The sequence below is a fragment of the Syngnathus scovelli genome, chromosome 13, assembly GCF_024217435.2.
Source record: "Syngnathus scovelli strain Florida chromosome 13, RoL_Ssco_1.2, whole genome shotgun sequence".
NCBI classification, from domain to species: Eukaryota; Metazoa; Chordata; class Actinopteri; order Syngnathiformes; family Syngnathidae; genus Syngnathus; species Syngnathus scovelli.
Genome location: NC_090859.1, coordinates 10953750 through 10973152, shown reverse-complemented (window position 1 = coordinate 10973152; position 19403 = coordinate 10953750). Strand labels below are relative to the sequence as shown.

The 19403-nt window shown below is 46.0% G+C and overlaps 3 protein-coding genes across 4 annotated transcripts; 2 read left to right on the top strand and 1 right to left on the bottom strand.

Annotated features, from left to right (window-relative positions):
* Positions 1-170: 170 nt before the first annotated feature.
* nup155 (nucleoporin 155) lies at positions 171-8952 on the top strand. Its single transcript, XM_049738052.1, has 34 exons — positions 171-319; positions 567-736; positions 970-1107; positions 1266-1362; positions 1435-1505; positions 1589-1681; positions 1759-2022; positions 2097-2170; positions 2352-2443; positions 2529-2626; positions 2718-2885; positions 2956-3056; positions 3160-3330; positions 3412-3522; positions 3591-3685; positions 3777-3862; positions 3950-4091; positions 4183-4249; positions 4368-4483; positions 4559-4662; positions 4794-4927; positions 4996-5187; positions 5444-5582; positions 5659-5794; positions 5936-6089; positions 6183-6287; positions 6355-6509; positions 6587-6716; positions 6891-7004; positions 7209-7329; positions 7434-7544; positions 7670-7806; positions 7874-7980; positions 8154-8952. Exons 2-34 carry the CDS (start codon positions 595-597, stop codon positions 8290-8292), a joined length of 4104 nt encoding a protein of 1367 aa, XP_049594009.1. The 5' UTR covers positions 171-319; positions 567-594; the 3' UTR covers positions 8293-8952.
* A 93-nt stretch (positions 8953-9045) lies between these two features.
* ora5 (olfactory receptor class A related 5) lies at positions 9046-10062 on the bottom strand. The gene has a single exon (XM_049738082.1). The coding sequence runs from the start codon at positions 10060-10062 to the stop codon at positions 9076-9078; it is 987 nt and encodes a 328-aa protein (XP_049594039.1). The 3' UTR covers positions 9046-9075.
* zdhhc8a (zinc finger DHHC-type palmitoyltransferase 8a) lies at positions 9956-17571 on the top strand. 2 transcript variants are annotated; one of them, XM_049738065.2, is made up of 9 exons: positions 9956-10923; positions 13849-13970; positions 14046-14203; positions 14627-14799; positions 14886-14988; positions 15162-15253; positions 15316-15521; positions 15589-15701; positions 15944-17571. In XM_049738065.2, the coding sequence occupies exons 1-9, from the start codon at positions 10796-10798 to the stop codon at positions 17006-17008; spliced, it is 2160 nt and encodes a 719-aa protein (XP_049594022.1). In that variant the 5' UTR covers positions 9956-10795; the 3' UTR covers positions 17009-17571. The 2 variants fall into 2 exon arrangements, with proteins under 2 accessions (XP_049594022.1, XP_049594021.1); XM_049738064.2 differs by having other exon boundaries at positions 14886-15006.
* The last annotated feature ends 1832 nt before the right edge of the window (positions 17572-19403 follow it).

Here is a 19403-nt window from a genome sequence, read left to right as displayed (position 1 = left end):
TTTTTTTTTCTAGGTCAAATAAAACAAAAAGAACAAAATTCAAAATGTGTTCAAAATTAAACATAACTTTCACAACTGCTTTTGAAACAATATAAAACCCTGTGAATTAACCTAGAACGTCATTACAAATATTTTGTTATTCTCAAACATCCGGAAGTAAACACTTTGACCCCGGCGCTCGCGCATGAGGTTGGCGGGCGGCAGGTTTTGTGTTTATCGATTTGATCAATTACTTTCCTCTACTTTCTTCACATTGCATACTAAAGCAACTGCCATTGGAGGATCAATTCACTTAATATCTGGAATCATTCCCTTTTGGGTAAGATGCCAAGCTCTCTCAGAATGACGCCTATTCACACTTAAACCACGCTAGCATTTAGCATCCCTGCTAACACTCCAAGAATCTCAGCAATTAGTTAACCACTCATCAACTTGTTTTAACTAGTTCCACGTCATCCACGTCAACTCAGTTTTAAACACCAAGTGACGTACACAACGCGAGGTGTATTATTCAATTTTTCGTTTAACTGAACATTTTTATCCATTAATTTATCCATATCATTTAGCTTCGTCAGCCAGTGGCAGTCTGAAGTCATGCCGTCCACCGCCGGACCCAGCAGCCCCGCCGCTGCTCTTGTCGAGGCACTCGACAGCTCGGCCCGGCTCGTCGACCGGCACCTGCAAGATGACCGCAGTTTCCCGGACTTGTCGGAGCTCCTCAGCGTGCCCTCTCATAGTGAGTTACAGCCAGATTTACCTGGAGGACATAAGAGTAGAAAGGACTAGTGACTAACAAAAGGTTTAAAAAAAAAAAAAAAAAAGTCAATTCAAGTAAAGAGAGCTAAACATTTGACTGAAAGTACAGTACAGTTACTTCCACCTATTGATGTACCCATTGCCAAATTACCACATAAAAAAATTATACTGATCTCTCCAAGTATGTTAAAATGATGTCATCTGTGTTATTAGATATACCGTCCCTCTCCGGAGTGTCCGACATGGACTATCCCCTTCAAGGACCGGGTTTACTCAGCGTGCCCAACCTGCCAGAGCTCAGCGCAGTGCGCCGAGTCCCGCTGCCGCCAGAGCTGGTAGAGCAATTCGGCCGTATCCTTTTGATTGAAAATGGTAGTTGGATGCAGAAGTCTGGATTTACATTGTGTTACACACTTAATATTATTTCTATTCTGCTCTCAAGGGGCACATTTATAAGGCAAATACGATTATTGCATTGACTTGCTTTTACCCCTTAACATGATATGTAGATATGCAGTTCAACTGCATGATGGGAGTTTTTCCCGAGATTACTCGAGCATGGCTCACGATTGACAACGATATCTTCATGTGGAATTACGAGGACGGGTTAGTACGATCGCGAGCGAGCGATTGAAAGGTGTACCTGATATGTGAATTATTTGTGGTAATGCCTCACAGGGGAGACGTCGCCTATTTCGACGGTCTCATCGAAACTATTCTGGCAGTGGGGCTGGTGAAACCAAAACAAGGTATGTTGTGAGCTGTCGTACACCTATTTGTATCTTTGTTTCCCTTTTCAATGCAGTGTGTATTTTTGTTTTGATTTTCCCAGGGATTTTGCAGCCTCACATCCATTACTTGCTTGTGTTGGCCACGTCCGTGGATGTCGTCATCCTGGGTGTGAGCTTCCCAACGGTCCATGGAGGTGAGTTTGAGGATCCACACCACATTTCTTGTATAAATGCAAATCATTGCAGCTTGTGTATTTTTGTGTTGCCTCAGGGCTGAACGACAGCATGTCAGGCGGCATCCAGATACTTCCGGACCACCTTTTCTCCATCCCCACCGACAACACCTACATTCTCACTGTGACCTCCACCGACCTGGGTCGCATCTTCATGGCGGGAAAGGACGGCTGCCTGTACGAAATCGCCTACCAGGCGGAGGCGGGTTGGCTGAGTCAGCGCTGCCGCAAGATCAACCACTCCAAGAGCTCCCTGTCCTTCCTCGTCCCTTCTGTGCTCCAGTTCTCTTTCTCTGAGGATGGTGCGCACACATATAGGAAATAATGAGTTTGTATTTATTCATCAAAAATGTTTTTTTTTTTTTGTGCTTTCCAGACCCAATTGTGCAGATTGCTGTGGACAACTCCCGCAACACACTTTATACACGCTCTGAGAAAGGAGTCCTGCAGGTATTACTGCAATTTAGCATTTTTGGGGAAAAGCAAATTTTAGAACAGATGCATTTTATGAAATAGGCAGATAAATTTAGAAAATATTTACTATGTAGTTTTAATGTCAGCTATTTGTATGCAAACGGTATTGGCGGTTGTCAGTGTTCCGGAGTAAATCACCCTCATTTCCGTCTGTCAGGTGTATGACCTGGGCGTCGACGGACGATCTATGAGTCGCGTGGCCACCATGTCTCAAAACGGCATTGTCGCAGCCGCCGGAAACATTGCCAGGTATCTTCGCAAGGCAGCAGACTTCACCAAGTCCATTTTTTACCCTTCTATTTGAAACATTTTTTGATGTTTTGCTCCCATGCAGGACCATGGATCGTTCTGTCTTCAAGCCCATCGTCCAGATCTCTGTGATAACCAGATCAGAGTCATCCGACGTTCACCTGCTTGCTGTGACGCATTTAGGTAAATACGGGGGGGGAAAAAACACACAAGAACAATGTTGTCATTATGAGTTAACACACGTGCTGGTATTATTTTCATTTTTATTCCACAGGTGTGCGTCTCTACTTCTGCACTACGCCTTTTGCGCCACCGCAGAAAAGGCACACGCCGGCCCGACCTTCCTTGCTCTCTCTGGTTCACGTTCGCCTACCGCCGGGCTTCTCCGCGTCGTCCACGCTGCAGAAACCCGCCAAGGTCCACAAGGCGCTGCACAGTAAAGGTAAACCCCGACCGACTACGCCGGCATTTCTTCAGCGGGAATTTTTCATAATCTCAGATAATCCCCGCAGGTATTTTGCTGATGGCGGCTTCTGAGACGGAGGACAACGACATTCTGTGGTGCATCAATCATGACTCGTTCCCCTTCAAGAAGCCCTTGATGGAGACTCAGGTGGGACCAACAAATCATTTTTGCTACCTTTACTTTAGTCTCACCATGTATGCTAGGTAGCGTACTAGCCCGAATAACATTCTCACTTGATTTTTTTTTTCAGATGATGTCGAATATCGACGGACGCACATGGGCTATAAGCGCCATCAACGAGGAGAAGCCAAGCAGGATTTGTACTCCCCTCAACAAGGAAATGATCCCCGTCACTGACTTGCCCGTGGTGGTCCTGCAGCACAACACCCCCCCGCAGAAATTTGTCCTCCTTTCAGCAAAGGTTTAAAACCTCTTACCGCACAAGAGTCATTATCAAGTCCCGGTTTAGAATACTGAAGGCGGACTTCTCGCTCCTCTACAGGGAAGTCAAATTTTCCAAAAGCTTCGTCCCGTGGACCAGCTCCGTCACCTTCTGGTGAGCTGCACCGGAGGAGAGAGCGAGGAGATCGAACGCTTCTTCAAGCTGCACCGGGTAAAACCTTTCCTTGATGAGCGCTCTCGGAGGACTTTTAAACATCTCTTTGACTCTGTTATGTTCAGGAGGAGCAGGCCTGCGCTACAGCCTTGATCCTGGCTTGCTCCAACGAATCTTGTAACCGAGAAGTCTCGCAGTGGGCCACCAGAGCCTTCTTCAGGTCCGATAACAAAGATACACTTAGTGTAGAATAATTGAGCATACCTCATTATGATGGGCAAAGCTTGTTAAATGGATGCATGTGTCGTCAGATATGGAGGAGAGGCACAGATGAGGTTTCCCACTGCTCTGTCACCACCCAGCAATGTTGGACCCATGATGAGCTCTCCAGCACCAGGTAAGTGTTTGCTCAATCCGACTGTATGCATGTAGACTGGAAAAGAAGTGTGTGATTTTTTTTTTTTTTCCTTCCCCCGTCCATCAGGCGTTTTTCCCCCACCTCTGGCCACGCCCTATGCGCCAATGCACACGGGGTCCGCCCCCATCACACCGATGTCAGTCGGCCCGGAGGTGATTTTCTCCGGGAAGCACAATGGCATCTGTGTCTACTTCGCTCGCATTCTCGGGTCAGTCTAATCGAGATCCACACGATAACGATTCATATGCGGTGGTTGTAGAGGACTCATGTTCTCTCCATTTTGCTTCTTCCTTCCACAGAAACATTTGGGATGGGAGCCTAGCAGTGGAGAAAGCAGTCAGCAAAGGAAGTCAGACTTTCTGTATTGTAAGTTTCATTTATAAACTGCCTTCTGGTGCCATTTGATTTGTTGAAAGTACAACTTGGTAATCTTCTTTTGTAATTTTGAGTAATGCTTTACTATTCCTCCTCAACATCATCACAGTTGGAAAGCAGCGTTACGTCTTTTGATCTGGAGTCGGTCCTGTTGGAGCTCTACAGGCTGAAGGAGTTTCTGGATAAAAACTCTCTATTCAGTCCCTCCTCTCTCGATGGTGCAAGGTAAGACATGATAAGCCAACATTGTGTTCTTATTGAAAATGCTCACCATAGTGATTGATTCTGATCCCTTTGTAGTTTCAGTTCCCCTGGTAAGTTGCAGCAAAGGCTGCTGGGATTTATGCGGCCGGATGGCGCCAGCTCTCAGCAGGTCCAACAGGAGCTTCAGAGGAAGTACCACAGTGAGTGTTTGGACAGTTTTGCCCCCAACCCCCCCCCCCCTCCCCTTTTGTCATGTAGCTAAATCACTGCAAACTACAAACCTAATATTTTTCTTTTATCTTACCATCATTTTATCATTCTTTTTTTCTAGCCAAGGCTCAGGTCTACGAGAAAGTGTCCCTGCAGAGCATCCAGGCGTTAGTCCATCGCTCCTATCAGACTCTGGCCCTCTGGAAGCTTCTATGCGATCATCAGTTCAGCCTCATCATGTCAGAGCTGCCCAAGGTAGCATTTTCACCAACAAGCATGTCACTCTACAAATATCTCACTCCTTTTTTTTTTTTTCCTTTTAGGATTTTCAGGAGCAGATGAAGGCAACAAGTTTTAAGGATGTGGTGATCCGGGGGAAGGAGCTCATAGGAGCCCTGGTCACGGCGCTCATTAACGTCTACATCAAAGATAACACCTCTGTGGACGCCATTAGCAATCATCTGCGGGACGTCTGCCCGCTGCTCTACAGCACAGAGGACAGCGTCTGCTCAAAGGTACACGGCAGAGCCAAAAGATTTGTTTACGGTTTGAGTTTACAGCTAGATCAGTCTGGTGGCGCCCTCTGCTGGTTGTTGCCAAGTAGTGTGCTCCATTTTGTTCTATATGCCTCTAATGTCATGTAATACTCTATATTTAATTTTACTTCCATGAACCCAATCCAGCAATGGATGAATATCTGACGCATGCCCTAGTAACGATTTCATCACGCATATTCCGGGGTTTTTAAAATGTTCATATTTTCCCACCAAGGCGAACGAGTTGCTGCAGAGCTCCAAGCAGATCCAGAACAAAGTCGATAAGGAGAAAATGCTGAGGGAATCACTGCGTCTCTACCAAAAAATCTGCCAGAACACTGACCTGCCAGCGGTTTGCTCCCAGTACAGGCAAGGTAGCGTTGAACCCGACACCGCCGTCGCCACCGCTCACGACCGCCCTGTGTTGAATTGATGCAAATGTGTCTTCAGTACGTTTCTACGAGGGCGTCCTCGAGCTGTGCCTCACGGCGGCTGACAAAAAGGACCCCCAGAGGCTGGGGCCCCATTTTTACAAAAATGGAGAGCCTGAGGAGGACCAGACGGGACAGCTGGCCTTCCAGGAAAGGTAAGATATTTTTTAATATCCATACACACCTTCACTCCCTAGCCTAAATAGCACGCTAGCACACGTTGCTGTGACATCACAGCCAATAAAATAAGCTGTCGATAGCTTTTGGTGCTGACATTTTCTCAACCCCGCCTGCAGGCTATTATGTTATAAATGCATCACGGACACCATGCAGGAGCTAGTGAACCAAAGCAAAGCGGCTCCTCAGTCCCCCAGCGTCCCAAAACAGCCAGGCCCTCCTGTCCTCACCTCGGATCCTAACATGCTAAGTAACGAGGAAGCTACGGCCCACGTGAGTGAGACAGCCATGTTTGATTCTGTATTTTTTTTTTTTTTTTTTTGTGTATGCATCTTTTTCTTAAATGACAACCGCTTTCCACTGCAGTTTGAGCAGATCTTTGGTCTGGCTCAGAGGTCCCAAGATGAGCTGTTTCACATCGCCCTGTACAACTGGCTCATCCAGGCCGATCTAGAAGACAAGCTGCTCGAGGTACCCAGTGTTTTATTAGGGCCACAGTACTTGAGTCCTGTTCCCAATTGGATCCTCTCTTGTCCAGGTGAATTCGCCATACCTGGAAGAGCATCTCTTGCATATGATCAAACAAGAGCAGAGCAAATTGCACAACATGGACCTGCTGTGGCGCTACTACGAGAAGAACCGCAACTTTGGCAAGGCCGCCCACGTACTGGCCCGCCTCGCCGACATGCACAGGTTTGTCAAGGTGTCACGCGTCTAATGACGACCATGTCACCAAGATTCATGCCGTGCTCATCTGTCCACACACGCAGCACTGAGATCTCCCTCAAGCAGCGTCTGGAGTACTTGGCCCGGGCCATCCTGTCCGCTAAAAGCTCCTCTTGCATCTCCGCTCAAGCAGCAGACGGCGAGTTCCTCCATGAGCTGGAGGAGAAGATGGAGGTAGATCCTGTTTATCCCGTGAAAATAAAGTTTAAGTAGTGGGAGGAAGAATCATTCCCATAGCTGCCCAAAATATAGAAATCCTATTTATGGACTGAAGTAGAATTAAGTTTATTTTTGAGACAAGTACAAACCCACCTCCACACATAACAGCGCTTTGCTTTCTTCTCCTAGCTGGTGCGCATCCAAGTTCAGATTCAGGACACGCTAATCCGACAGTACTCCAATCACCTCTCGGTGAAAAACGCCATCTCTCAGTTGGATTCGGATCTCATGGACATCACCAAGGTAACATGCAACAGCTCCATGATTTTTATTTTCTTAATAAACAGTACATCTTCAGGTGTCGACTGTATCCATGCCAGCTACATATAGTGACAGTTTTATTTATTTTTTTAGTACTTTTGCATCTGTGATTAACTTTAATTAGTGTTCATCATTTTTTTGTTTGGTGGTGTGAATATAAAATCTGCCTTGGCTCCATACGTGCAGCTCTACGGGGAATACGCCGACCACTTCAAACTATCCGAGTGCAAGCTGGCCATCATTCACTGCGCGGGACACTCGGATCCAATTCTGGTGCACTCGCTTTGGCAGGAAATCATAGAAAAAGGTCATTGCCCTACAACACAAAAACATGGTTGATTTTTTTTTTTTTTTTGCTTTCATCATTTTTTTATTTTTACTGATTTGCTGCTTGCCAATCTTGTCTGGCAGAACTGGCAGACACGGTGGCCATGAGTACCGTGGACAGGATGAGATCCCTCAGTTTGAAGGTGGTGTCGCTGGGCAGGATCTACGCGGGAACGCCGCGATATTTTCCACTGGGTTAGTGTTCTTCTCTCATTTTGTGGTAATAGCGACGTAATTATGATTCCTCTTCTCTTGGGAGTGCATTACAAGCAGCTTGTTCAAGCATGTTCTCTCTGCGGACTTTCATTGTGTGTTTGCAGAATTCCTGGTGAAGTATCTGGAGCAGGAGGTGTGCCGCCTCAACTGGGACGTGGGCTTCGTCACGTCCACCATGCAGGAGATCGGGGTGCAGCTGCCACGCCTTCTGGAGGTCTACGACCAGCTTTTCAAAACCAGGGTACACGCCGCAAATCACGTCCCCGCGCAGTTGGCCGTCATTTTGAAAATAAATGTGTCTGGTGTAGGATCCTTACTGGCAGCGCCTGAAGAAGCCTTTGCATTTGGTAGAATGCATCCACGTGCTTTTGTCGGGTTACGTGGACGACCCCAGCAGAGTGCCCACGTATGACAGGTGAGCCACTTCACTAGCAGTTCAACCTCTGACCTCTAGAGGGAGCCAAAGAGTCAGACATCTGTCAAATAACCTGTTTCTCACTGGCAGTGTATATTGATGACATTTCTTGTAAAATTCCTCTTTTCCTTTACTCTGTTCCAATTTTTAACAAATTCAAAATTCTGTCCCAGACGCCGCTTCACCAACGTGTGCCTGGACAACATCTGCGGCTACCTGGTGGAGCTGCAGTCCCTCAGCCCCAACGCGGCCCTCCAGCACACCATCGGCAACTTCAAGTCTCTGCAGGCCAAACTGGATAAACTTCACTGACGCTCTCGAAGCTCCCTCCGATGCCTTGAATCGCTTAGCGATACATCTGTCACGTTTGTATGGTGGCGACGGGATTTAGGTATCTATCCGTAAAAGTTCTGGGTACGTTTTAGGTTCATCCTGAAACATACTGCGAAAAAGCCCAATTTTTCCTCACTTCTTGTGAATAGTGCATCATCTTGTTTTCTACTAAAATGCCCAGTCTGACTTTTCATTACAGCAAAGTGTTAAGAGACTGAAGATGCAGGTTTTATAACTTATTTTATTCTCGATTGTGTCCCAAAGCACAACATTGTTAAGTGTGTAAATACAGATCAGACACTCTTATGCGTTTACAAGAGGAGACAAACACATCACCACTTATATTTCTTATTGACAATGTACATAAAAAACATTTGATTATTTTTTTTTAACGTGTTTACGTACAGCTCTCGCCCTTAAAACGGCGGCCATGTTGCTCGTAATGTGACACCGCAGAGGGATGTCACTTTTTTTTTTCTGTTCGCGTAATTACATTTAATTACAAACGCCACTCAAGGCTTCCCGTACAGTCATCACAAAAGGGAGAGCTCAAATTGTTTTTTCATACATTTAGCCACCTTGATTGTTGGTGGAATCATGTTTGCTTTAGTCTGGTAGAAATAAAGAAATTTGGATTTATGTTTTGTTGATTATCAAAGCGTCAAGCGATTCACAACACAGTGAAATAGTTCCGGATTTTATTATTTTAACGATTACAGCATAAGCATCTGAATGAGAATGTGTTGATCCAGATTTTTTTTTCTATCTCTTGCATGAGCATATGAGCTTTTTGACTCCGTGCAGGAATATGTATGGTATGATGCAGGTGTAGGAGGCCGCGATGTAGCTGGCCACCTCCACCACCAGCGAGGAGGTGTGGAAGTTATTGGTGATGCGAAGCAGCAGATGAGTCAACCAGCACACCAGGAAAACGCTGGCCACCGCCACCACGCTTTTGGCCGCACGCACTTGAGAGCTGGCGTTGGGCTTCCCCGACAGCACCATGGACAGCTTGGGTGGAGCTCCGGAGGCGTTGGCGGTTTCTGTGCAGGATGAGGCGGCGCTCGGCCCGGCAACTCTCTCTCCGTGAGCTTTCTCCTTGCCGAGTTCGGTGTTGCGACACCGGATTCGCTGCTGGTTCTTGAGCAACGTCATCACGATCTGACCGCTGGCGAAGAGCATCCCGGCAAGGGGAAGGGCGTTGGCCAGCGTCAGGTAGAACACCTCATAGGTTTTTCTGGAGATGGCATCCGGGAAGACATCTATACAGTCTTCCCCGCTCTCGTTGGTCGCCTCCACGCTCACAAAGAAAAAATGCGGCACGCTAAAAGCCAAAGCTGTGAGCCAGCTGCCGACCAGCAAGGCCATCACCAGGCCCACGTTGTCCATCTTCACGGGGGCGCCACCCCGTTTTAGAGAGCCCACCAGCTTCTGGTGCCAGAAAGCGCTAATGAAGAAAGTGGTGAAGATGCTGCTGGTCTCCGACAGGTCCGCACAGAAGCGGAAGATGCCGCAGTAGGCCTTGCCTAGGAACCAGCGACCAGCAAAGTCGGCGATGGTGTCGGGAAGGTCCACCAGGTAGTTGGTGATGAGGTTGGACACTGCCAAATTGATGAACAAAAGATCGTTGGTGCAGATAGCCGATCTCTTGGAAGGGATGGAGCTGATGGCCAACCAGTTGTTCCCGATGATCCCCGCCAGAAACATGAGTGCTCGGATAATTGATTCAACCAACTCCTCTGTGTCCATGCTTTCCACACAGCTGAATGTCTCGGAAGGATAGATTGACAATGAATCCGACTTTTGGACTTTTATAGACGAGCAGGAGACACCTTTGCACCAATCAGCTTGTTGTGAACACACCCTAAGGTGGCTTTGACCTGAGGGAGAATCATTTTGTGATGACAGATCTGAACAGGTCACAGCAAGGCTGGAACACAATCAAAAACGCTGATTGACATTTACAACCTAAATTCAATCGTGGCCCGAGTCATGTTTATTTCTTAATGTGTCAAAAAATTAAAATATCAATCAATATACCCGATTGATTGTTAATTTGCAAAATACGTCAGTGCAATCCATTTTGCTTTTAACTTTTTTGCCGTGAATTATGTCAACCCAAACACATTTTTATCCTGAGGTGGAGTTATATATAAAAACACAGATTTTTTTTTTTCCCAGTCAATAAAAATAACACATCGGAGGCTGGAAGAGCAGCGTTGCGTGGTAAACTTTCACGTCACCCGCGAGTGAAAGCTCCACCTTCGGGCTGAGCCGGAGGCAACGTGCCCGCTCCGCTGGAGGCATGAATCCGGAGGGAGCGAGCGTGCGCACAGGCAGTCGCCTTTCTCTCATCCTCCGCTTTTCACGACCTCCTTTTTTCTCCCCTCATTCCTACCGGAACACGTTTAAACATGTCTGTATTGTGCTTTGAGGGACTTTATCCACACGCCGGCCAGTCTGAGACTTGAGAAGACGGAGGATGGAGCGGACGCATAGGATTGCCGGTAGCGGCGGCGGCGGCAACTCGCTCCGAGCGTCCGCCTTCATCCCGGTGTGCACGGCCGCCTGCCTCCTGGTGGGCTCCACCTCACTCTTCTTCGTCTTCACGTAAGTGACTCACTTGATTATTCTTGCAAAAGTGATTTAAGGGTATTGAGCTATTGGTCGTGCAGGCTGCATCAATTTCACTCTTGTGTGTATTTTAAATTGATATCAAGTACAGTGTATTTTTTTTTTGTGGGAAACTAACTCTATTGCATTTTTCTGGAGTAGACCCCCTGTGGAGTACTAAAAACACCAAATTGGACTGAGACTTTTGTAAAACACGTTCTTTAAAAAAAAACTTTTATGAACTAATATATAAAATCCTCTTTGCTTCTCCTTTCTCCGTCCTAATATAAGTTATAATCGAGATCCAGTCAATTAGCCTAGCACCCCAGCTTTAATATTAACACAAGCACATGACACAACATCCAGCTCGCTTCTCTCGTTCCAATTCAAATGAAGCAGGGGCGTGTAAAATCTGAGGGTGGATGGATGAATAATTATCACGTGCCCCCCATCCAAAAAGGAGCATATGCCGCCTGGGTGCCGTGAAACTGACCCGGTTGGCTGTCAGCGGGTCGCCCTGAGGACCCACAGCTATGTAGCACACTTTTACTGATCAAATTTTTCCCATCAGTCTGTCGCAGCTCTCCTTTTAACACGTTTGAACTGTGACAGTTGGTATAAAGGTTGTAATCATTCCTCGGAGCTGTATTTTGACCTATTTGTAGTGGGAGCTTGGAAAGAGTCCACTAAACAAGATTCGGGTTCGTGTATTTGGTACCTGTGACCCTGCGAGTATTCATTTAAAAATGATCAATTGCTAATCAATTGAAAGTTTCATGGGATAAATTTTGAATGACCGTTGTGACCCCACTTAAGATCCATTTCAAATCGGTTTTGTTACATTTATCTTTAAATATGGAGATTAACCGCTACAAAGAAATGGCTGTAGTCGCTTTTGGCTTAGTGCATGAATTGTCCCACCTCTCCAGCTCCACTCGGGAGTGACCTTTGAACTGCCCCACTTTCTCTTATACATATACAATATGTCCAGGCCTTTTTACATTGAAGCATGACAGCAGGTTGGGAATGCAGAAGGATTAGGATCTGATTTATCCACCCCCCTTCATCTGGGAAAAGTTGAAACTGGAGTCTTTGACTTTGGCATGATGCAAATATAATTGCTTGTAGATTTTTGTTAAATCTGCACTTTCCCACAACCCCCTCCTCTCTGTTTCAACAGATGTCTTTGTATAAAAAAAAAAAAAAAAAGCAGCCTTCCTCTTAACTCTTCCTTGCTACCTTCCTGCTTTTGTTCTGCAGACCTTGAACTCCTTTTTAATATCACTGCCCACCCCGCCCAGAATAAAAAGGAAATAGGAAACATAATTCCTTTGCTTCTGGCTTTAGTTAAACCCTTTTAGGAACAAGTAAGAGAATAGTCGGGGTTGCACCACGAGGATAATCGTCAATGTGTGTATTCTGAATTAGCCGCTAATATGAACTGGACGTTGTGCATGAGTGTGTCATCCAACAGTGATGTCATTAATGTAAGAGCGATACTATTTGACCAACTTGCAGCTCGACTGACTGTCTGCTGTGCCACTGACCCACTGTGGGGATGAGGGCGACGTGAGCAGCTTACACTGCGTGAGTGTGTGTGTGTGTGTGATTTAATACAGCTCCGGCAGCCGGGCTCTTTTCATTAGGTGGGGCTTGTCTTGTTGGCGTAATGAAGTGTCCCTCCCGCGGTCCAGATGGTCTCCGGGTGGGCCCAGTGGCGTCCGTCCATCCTCATTGTAATCTGGTCCTCAAGAAATCAGTCCACTGATTTGTCACAACGTGATCCAATTAGTTAACGGTCGAGCACAAGCGGCAATACAAATCATTTGATTGGAGTCACTTTTGTGTACAAATTCGAATTTTATAGTGTAATAATTAATTGTGGCTTTTATTTTTCAATTTTGATGCAGCCTTAGTTGAATGGATGAATCCGCTCCCCCCTGAAAAATAATAAATGAGCAATGATGTATAGGAAAGCGTATATATGCCGTATAGACGACAGATCCACTGTGAGGATTCCACAATGGACTGTCAGAAAGGGCCTGTAATCCAGAGTTGATAATCCGGTGGGGAAGGAGGGGGGGGATTAGTGGGTTTGCATCTGGCATGGCATCAGCAATGGGGACCCCTCCCCCGCTGCTTTACCCTCCCATTACCTGCACCCCCATCCCATATAACCCACGCTCGCTTCAGATTGATTGACAGCTGCTTAACAGTACTGAACACTTTAATTGTGGTTTAAACTATTTTCGCCACTTTATTCATCTCAATTTATAAACATTCCCGGAAGGTTCTTTTCGTACTCCCCACTGTGTAACCTGATTACTCAGATCCGCCGTCTAATCTCACACGCTGGTGACATCATCAAAGTACTTGCATGTACACGCCACGAAAATAAAGCGACGGGCAATACTCAATACAGTATGCATGTATTTTATCACTTTTGTTAACCGTTGTTTACTTTATTTTTAATCCATGAGACAAAAAGCGCCTCGATAAGCAATTAGCATATAATCAACAGATTAATCTGCAGTGAAAATAATTGTGTCGCCGCAGCCCGGAGGGTCCCTGGGTAATCCCCGTGATGTGGGAGCAGTGATGAACACGCGCTAATACTAGCTTAGCTTTCACTGTAAACAATTACTTTTTGGATACGCTGCTACTGCCGTGGGAATAAATGGGATAAAGATTATCCTCACGTAGTCTTTGTTGAGTTAAACTTAACCTGAGCGGGGATGGATACACTTTTGTCAACACATTGTGGGGAACTGATTTTTATTCAAATTGGAAGTCGGCCATTTTGATCTGAAACTGCCATTTTGGGTTTCTTTAAAACATATTTAATTTTTGTATGGATTTTCCAGTTTGGGTAGATGTTAGGCTTCTTTAAAATATTGTTTGTGTTTTTATATGAATTTTCAGATGCCCGTGGCTAGCGGTGACCTTCTGCCCTGCCGTGCCGCCGTGCTGCGCCGTCCTTTTCCTTTTCGTGCTCGCCAACTTCACCATGGCGACATTCATGGACGCCGGTGTTCTTCCGATGGGTGTGTGAACAAACTGATGCAAAACCCAACTGTGGTGTCATATGTTGAACGTTGTCTTTTTTTGGCAACCGGCAGCCAATGAGGATGAAGATAAGGACGATGAGTTCCGGGCGCCTCTTTACAAGAACGTGGACGTGAGGGGCATCCAAGTGCGGATGAAGTGGTGCGCTTCCTGTCATTTCTACAGGCCGCCACGATGCTCGCATTGCAGCGTGTGCGATCGCTGCGTGGAGGTCAGTCAAGTCATGTATTTATTATTATTATAAAGATTTTTTGCTTTTTACCATTTTATCGTATTGCATCGTATCGTATCACTCATCGACGTAATGTATCGGTCTACAGATTCGGTTAATACATTTTTGAAATGAGGAAAAAAACAAAAAATGGAGGATGCTTGTGGTGGAGCGATAAGGATTTTTTTTTTTTTTTAAAAGAGGTAGGCACAGTAGGCTTGTATTTTGTTTTAGGGAATAAATCAATAAAAAGTATTTCTGTTTTGAAAGAGCGTGATGAGGGTTGAGAGAGAGTTAGCGATGTCATTAATCAGGTTAATCCTTTGCTCCCGTACTTTGGAGCCTCGCTAGAAATTCAATTTCTCAGAGAGGTGGGATGGTGATATTAAAAAAAAAAAAAAAATTGTTTCCTATCCACTGCAGGATTTTGACCACCACTGTCCGTGGGTGAACAACTGCATCGGGAGGCGCAACTACCGCTACTTCTTCCTCTTCCTGTTGTCCCTCACCGGTCACATGGTTTGCGTGTTCAGCCTGGGCCTGGTCTTTGTGCTGCACCACACGGACCAGCTGTGGAAGCTGCACTGCACTGTCACGTATCCTTGCCGCTGTCACGTGGAGGACAGCTCAACTCAGCCTCACCTCACTAAACAGTTTTTTTCCTTAACGTCGGTCCAAACAGTTTGGTCGTGATCAGCATATCGGGTCTGTTTCTTCTCCCTGTTCTGGGCCTGACGGGCTTCCATCTATTCCTGGTGTCACGGGGACGCACCACCAATGAACAAGTCAGCCCTTATTGTTATGTAGGCAGCTATTTAAATATGGACTAGAAGTGCTGAGTACAATAGTCGACTGCCCCCTATATGTCGGAAGTGGAACTAAAGCCTCATTTAGACTACAGTGTCAAAAATATAGACATGGTTCTGAGACCTCATTTCTGCTTTTGATGTTTCCACAGGTCACCGGGAAGTTTCATGGAGGACCAAATCCGTTCACGCGAGGTTGCTGTAACAATTTGGAGTACCTGGTGTGCAGTCCCATCTCTCCAAGGTACCACATTCAAAATCTCACAATATTATATAGACTATAGCAAGGACCGTTTTGATCTCCAGGTACTCAGCCAGGGCTTGCAAAAAGTCTGTGATTCACATTCAGCCTCCATTCCTGAGACCAGAGCTCGACAGGCTGTCCGTCAAAGTGAGCGACAACGGCAAACATAGCCGAGCCACCGCCGGACCGGAAACACAGAAAAGTCCGCCCCCTTTGCCGCCTAAACCAGAACACGGGTTGTTGAAAAGTCACCTCGCCGTCATGGAAGGTACAAAATCAGCCCGGCCTTTTGTGCTGTACATTCCTGTTCATATTTTTTTTCTTCCTTTCTTCAGAGATGGTCCTGCACACCAAAGCCATCATCCCCGTCTCCATTCCCACTGTGCCTCAGCTTCGACCAGTCCTAGAGGCCATTTCCCGAGGATCGTCACCCATTCCTCCGGAGCAGGTCTGTCCATTTTCTGTTCTGCTTATCCTCATCGGTGTTGCGAATAAACTAGAGCCAATCCCAGCTGTCTTTGGCAGTGGAGATGTTACAATCCCTATTTTTGTCTTGATTTATGGGTTACTCATTTGACCCACCTTTTTAGTTTGAGTTATTTTTTGATCCTCTCCTCCAAACATCAGCTGGGATTGGTTCTAACTCTGTATGGTTGCAATCTTAGCAATATTTTCAATCTCAATGTGTAGCTACTGAAGACCTCAGAGACACCGGGAGACAACAAAGGTCCTGACCTCCGCTTGAACACCAACGGAAGTCCTTCCAAGGGAGCGTTGCCCCCTTCCATGCCCCCCTTGCAGGCCGCCACCCTCTCTGGGGCCATGACGCTCAGTTCACGTTCACTCAGCCTCAAACAGGGCGGCCGGCACGTGAGCGCCAAGTCGCAGGCTAATCATAACACTGGCAGCAGCGGCTCCTATGAAAACCTCATCGCGACTGTGGACCCCCAGTGTCGCCCCCACAGAGGGCCCCCTGCGGTGGGATATTTTATGAGCCTGGGTTCCGACGTCGGGGCAGTGCAGCGCGGCCCTCACTCGTACAGTCCAGTCTTTATGGGTGTGGCCCGACATTCCCCTCAGCCCAGAGACCCGTCACCTTCTCAGCACGGTCTCTCATCCAGAGACCCCTCCCCTTCATTCCCGGGATTCATCCAAAGAGAGCCTTCGCCAGCTTTCCAGGGCCTCATCTCCAGGGATCTCAGCCCGGCGAGTCTGCCCCTGAAAACCCAAAGTCTCCGAGACAGCCTCAGGGACGGGACCATCGCCGCCCCCGCCACGTCATCTCGAATCGATGGCCTCTCTAAGGCCCTCATGGCGTCCATTCATGAAAGGCGTGAGATGGAGGAGAGAGAGCGGATGCTGCGCCTGCACGTCCGATCCCAAGCTTTGTACGGACCGGATGCCAGCGTCTACGACATCCCCTGCCGGCGGAGTCTACCGCTGGATCCCGGGCAGCCTCAGGGCGCCCGGGGACCCACCCCACCGGCTTACGGCTCCCGGGAGTTCCTGATGAGCACGGGCCTCCTGGGGTACGGCCCCAGGACGTCGCCCCTCTCCGCAGCATCCACATCGTCGCTCGCCCGAGGACCCAAACCACGCTCCTCAGCTGGGTACCCGCCCTCCGAAAGACCGCCCGCCCCTCCCTCCACATGCACTCTGCCCCGTTTACCCACCTCCTCCACGCCTCCTTACGCACTTTACGGGACGGCCAAACGCTCCTCGCTCACCACCTCCACTGAGGGGAAGGACTCGTGAGTAAAACTGCTTCTAATGTTGTCAAGGAATAATCCGTGCAGTGTTTGTGAGTGAAGAAAATATATCATCATTTGTCAGTGTTAGATTAGGGCTCTTAATATTTAGGTTGGGGAATTGAGCCAGGCCGTTCTGTCACTGTGACCTTTCCTCCTGGCTGGGCATCTTCTTATCTATGACATCCTTAAGGCCGGAGAGCCACATACAGTCTGCCCCCTTGTGGGTGGGAGGCCAAGAGTATAAGAATCCTGGAGGCGGGGGTCGACCTCTTTTGTAGTCTTGCAGAAAAGGCTCCACGGCCGTGTCTCGATCTTTCTGGTATCCCACTGCAACTGAGAATATGGAGTCTCTTGGTAGTTAATGAGCATTGAAGGAACTTAACTCAGAACTTTGATGGTAAAAGATGAATTGCTGGACCAAAAAAAAAAAAAAAAAGTTACTGCGGGAGTCTCTAATACAGAGAGAATACAATCTTTTTTTATGTGTTTTGATATTGCTTTTTTGTTGTCTCCCAATCCATAGAATTTGATAGTTGTTTATATGAATAATAAAAATTATGTAACTCATTTTTTTGTTTTATCTTTCATTTTTTCAGAGTTTAAATACAGTCAATCAAAAATGATCACCATTACGTTGAAATGATGATTAATCTTTCCTATTGGCTCTAAGATTGACTTGATAAAGTAAAAATTACAATACAGAATTTCAATTTATACTCAATGAAGTTCCAATTGTATAAAAAATATATTTTTTTCTATTCGTAATGCTATTGTTGCAGTTTTAGAAGTTGGCATTTGGCTCCCTCCTGTGGACATTTAAGGGAAGGTCGTGTAGCAGCCATAAAGTATTGAACAAAATGGACATATGGAAAATAAAAAAGAAACTAATATAATGACTTTTATCAATATATATTGTTTTAGCACTCAAGCCGCCGCTCAAATGACTTTTTTGTGTTTTGAATTGTGAGTAAATATTTAAAATAAATACATTGTAAGTGAAGGCTGCAGTGAGCTCAACTAAAAGTAGGCTATTTCCAATCCCACCAATCCTCAATATAGTAACATTTGACTCCCTTAAAAGAAAAAAACACCTTTGATTTTCCTCCTGTAACAACCTGTAACAAGTCCCCCTACTAAAAAGTGTTGATACCGCTCGCTGACCTAGATTTGGGCGGCTGACTGCTTTGCTCAGGGCTCATTGATATGCTTGATTGTCATTTCCCTGCATCTCCCCTCTTCCCCCATCAGACAACACAAAGCTGCATTAAAAACACGCTTGGATGCGACAAATCAAAGCAATCAAGATTCAATGACTTTATACCAGTCATATTTTTCCAACCTACTAAAATATACAGTGGGACCTTTTAGTGTATTCAAACCAAGTGTGACCTTCTGCAGTGTTAATATGCAGCAGTGGCCTCATATGAAAGTGCACACTCGCTGATTGTTGTGTGTTTGTGTGTGTTAACAGCCTCAGTTGTTCATGCCAGTCTGAGCACAGCACAGCACAGCAGAGCAAGGGCATTGTGTGTATGTGTGTGTTGGTTTAATTAGGACAAAAATCTACACTGGGTCCACAGGAAAGAAAAGAATGAGAAAGACCCTGCGGAGTCTGTGTGGGCTTTTCATCGCCATTAAACTGCGCTCTGATGTTGCAGTTATTCGCTGGCAGATTGTCATCGTGCACTTGTTACACTCGGCTGACACATAATGGGAAAATATGTATCATATTTTATTTATACAGATAAATATGATACGTTGGATATGATACACATAGATTAATAGCGCCATTGCTATATAGTTGCATTCACTTTTGCACTTTCACTTCATTTGACATCTTTATTCTTATTTTTAATAGCGTAGAGTGACGTCAGCATTTTTATAGCCTCTGATTGGTTCGGTTAAATAGCGCTGATTGGTTGAATGCGCGCATTCATTTTCAAGGTGTACTTTTGATGATGATGATGATGATGACTTTTATTCGTTTCAATACTTTTCGAGAAAAAGTTGACTTTATGAGGCTAGGTTAACCACAACGTTGCTGAATTGTTTGTTTCAACTCGTAAATTGAATTTTGGGGTACTTTCAGAGCAGCATGTTTACGGCTAGTTTGCACAAGAGTGGAGGCCTGGTTCATCTCTGCATGGTGAGTATGAAGTATTTTATTTCAAAGTTTTTATAATGTTAAATATTGATAGTGAATTGCTATACTGCAGTGTGGAAAATTGGAAAAGAAATGTAGCATTTTAATGGTGAGGGCCTCAGCCCGCCATTAAATTCTAATGTGCTTTTCTTCTGTTCAAATAAATGTGTTTTGATGATGATAAGCACAATGCCGAGTGTGAGAAATAAAAGACCAATTGCATGCAATTATCCGTGTTTTGTCATTCCAGTGAAAG

What these genes read in the sequence shown, in the direction of transcription:
- nup155 (XM_049738052.1), top strand. Translation starts at nt 595, where the DNA reads ATGCCGTCCACCGCCGGACCCAGCAGCCCCGCCGCTGCTCTTGTCGAG. An exon ending in GCCACCAGAGCCTTCTTCAG is followed by an intron (nt 3,686 to 3,776) that starts GTCCGATAACAA and finishes ATGTGTCGTCAG; the next exon opens with ATATGGAGGAGAGGCACAGA. An exon ending in TCCTCTCTCGATGGTGCAAG is followed by an intron (nt 4,484 to 4,558) that starts GTAAGACATGAT and finishes ATCCCTTTGTAG; the next exon opens with TTTCAGTTCCCCTGGTAAGT.
- ora5 (XM_049738082.1), bottom strand. Translation starts at nt 10,062, where the DNA reads ATGGACACAGAGGAGTTGGTTGAATCAATTATCCGAGCACTCATGTTT.
- zdhhc8a (XM_049738064.2), top strand. Translation starts at nt 10,796, where the DNA reads ATGGAGCGGACGCATAGGATTGCCGGTAGCGGCGGCGGCGGCAACTCG. An exon ending in CGCCGGTGTTCTTCCGATGG is followed by an intron (nt 13,971 to 14,045) that starts GTGTGTGAACAA and finishes GGCAACCGGCAG; the next exon opens with CCAATGAGGATGAAGATAAG. An exon ending in AAGTCAGCCCTTATTGTTAT is followed by an intron (nt 15,007 to 15,161) that starts GTAGGCAGCTAT and finishes ATGTTTCCACAG; the next exon opens with GTCACCGGGAAGTTTCATGG.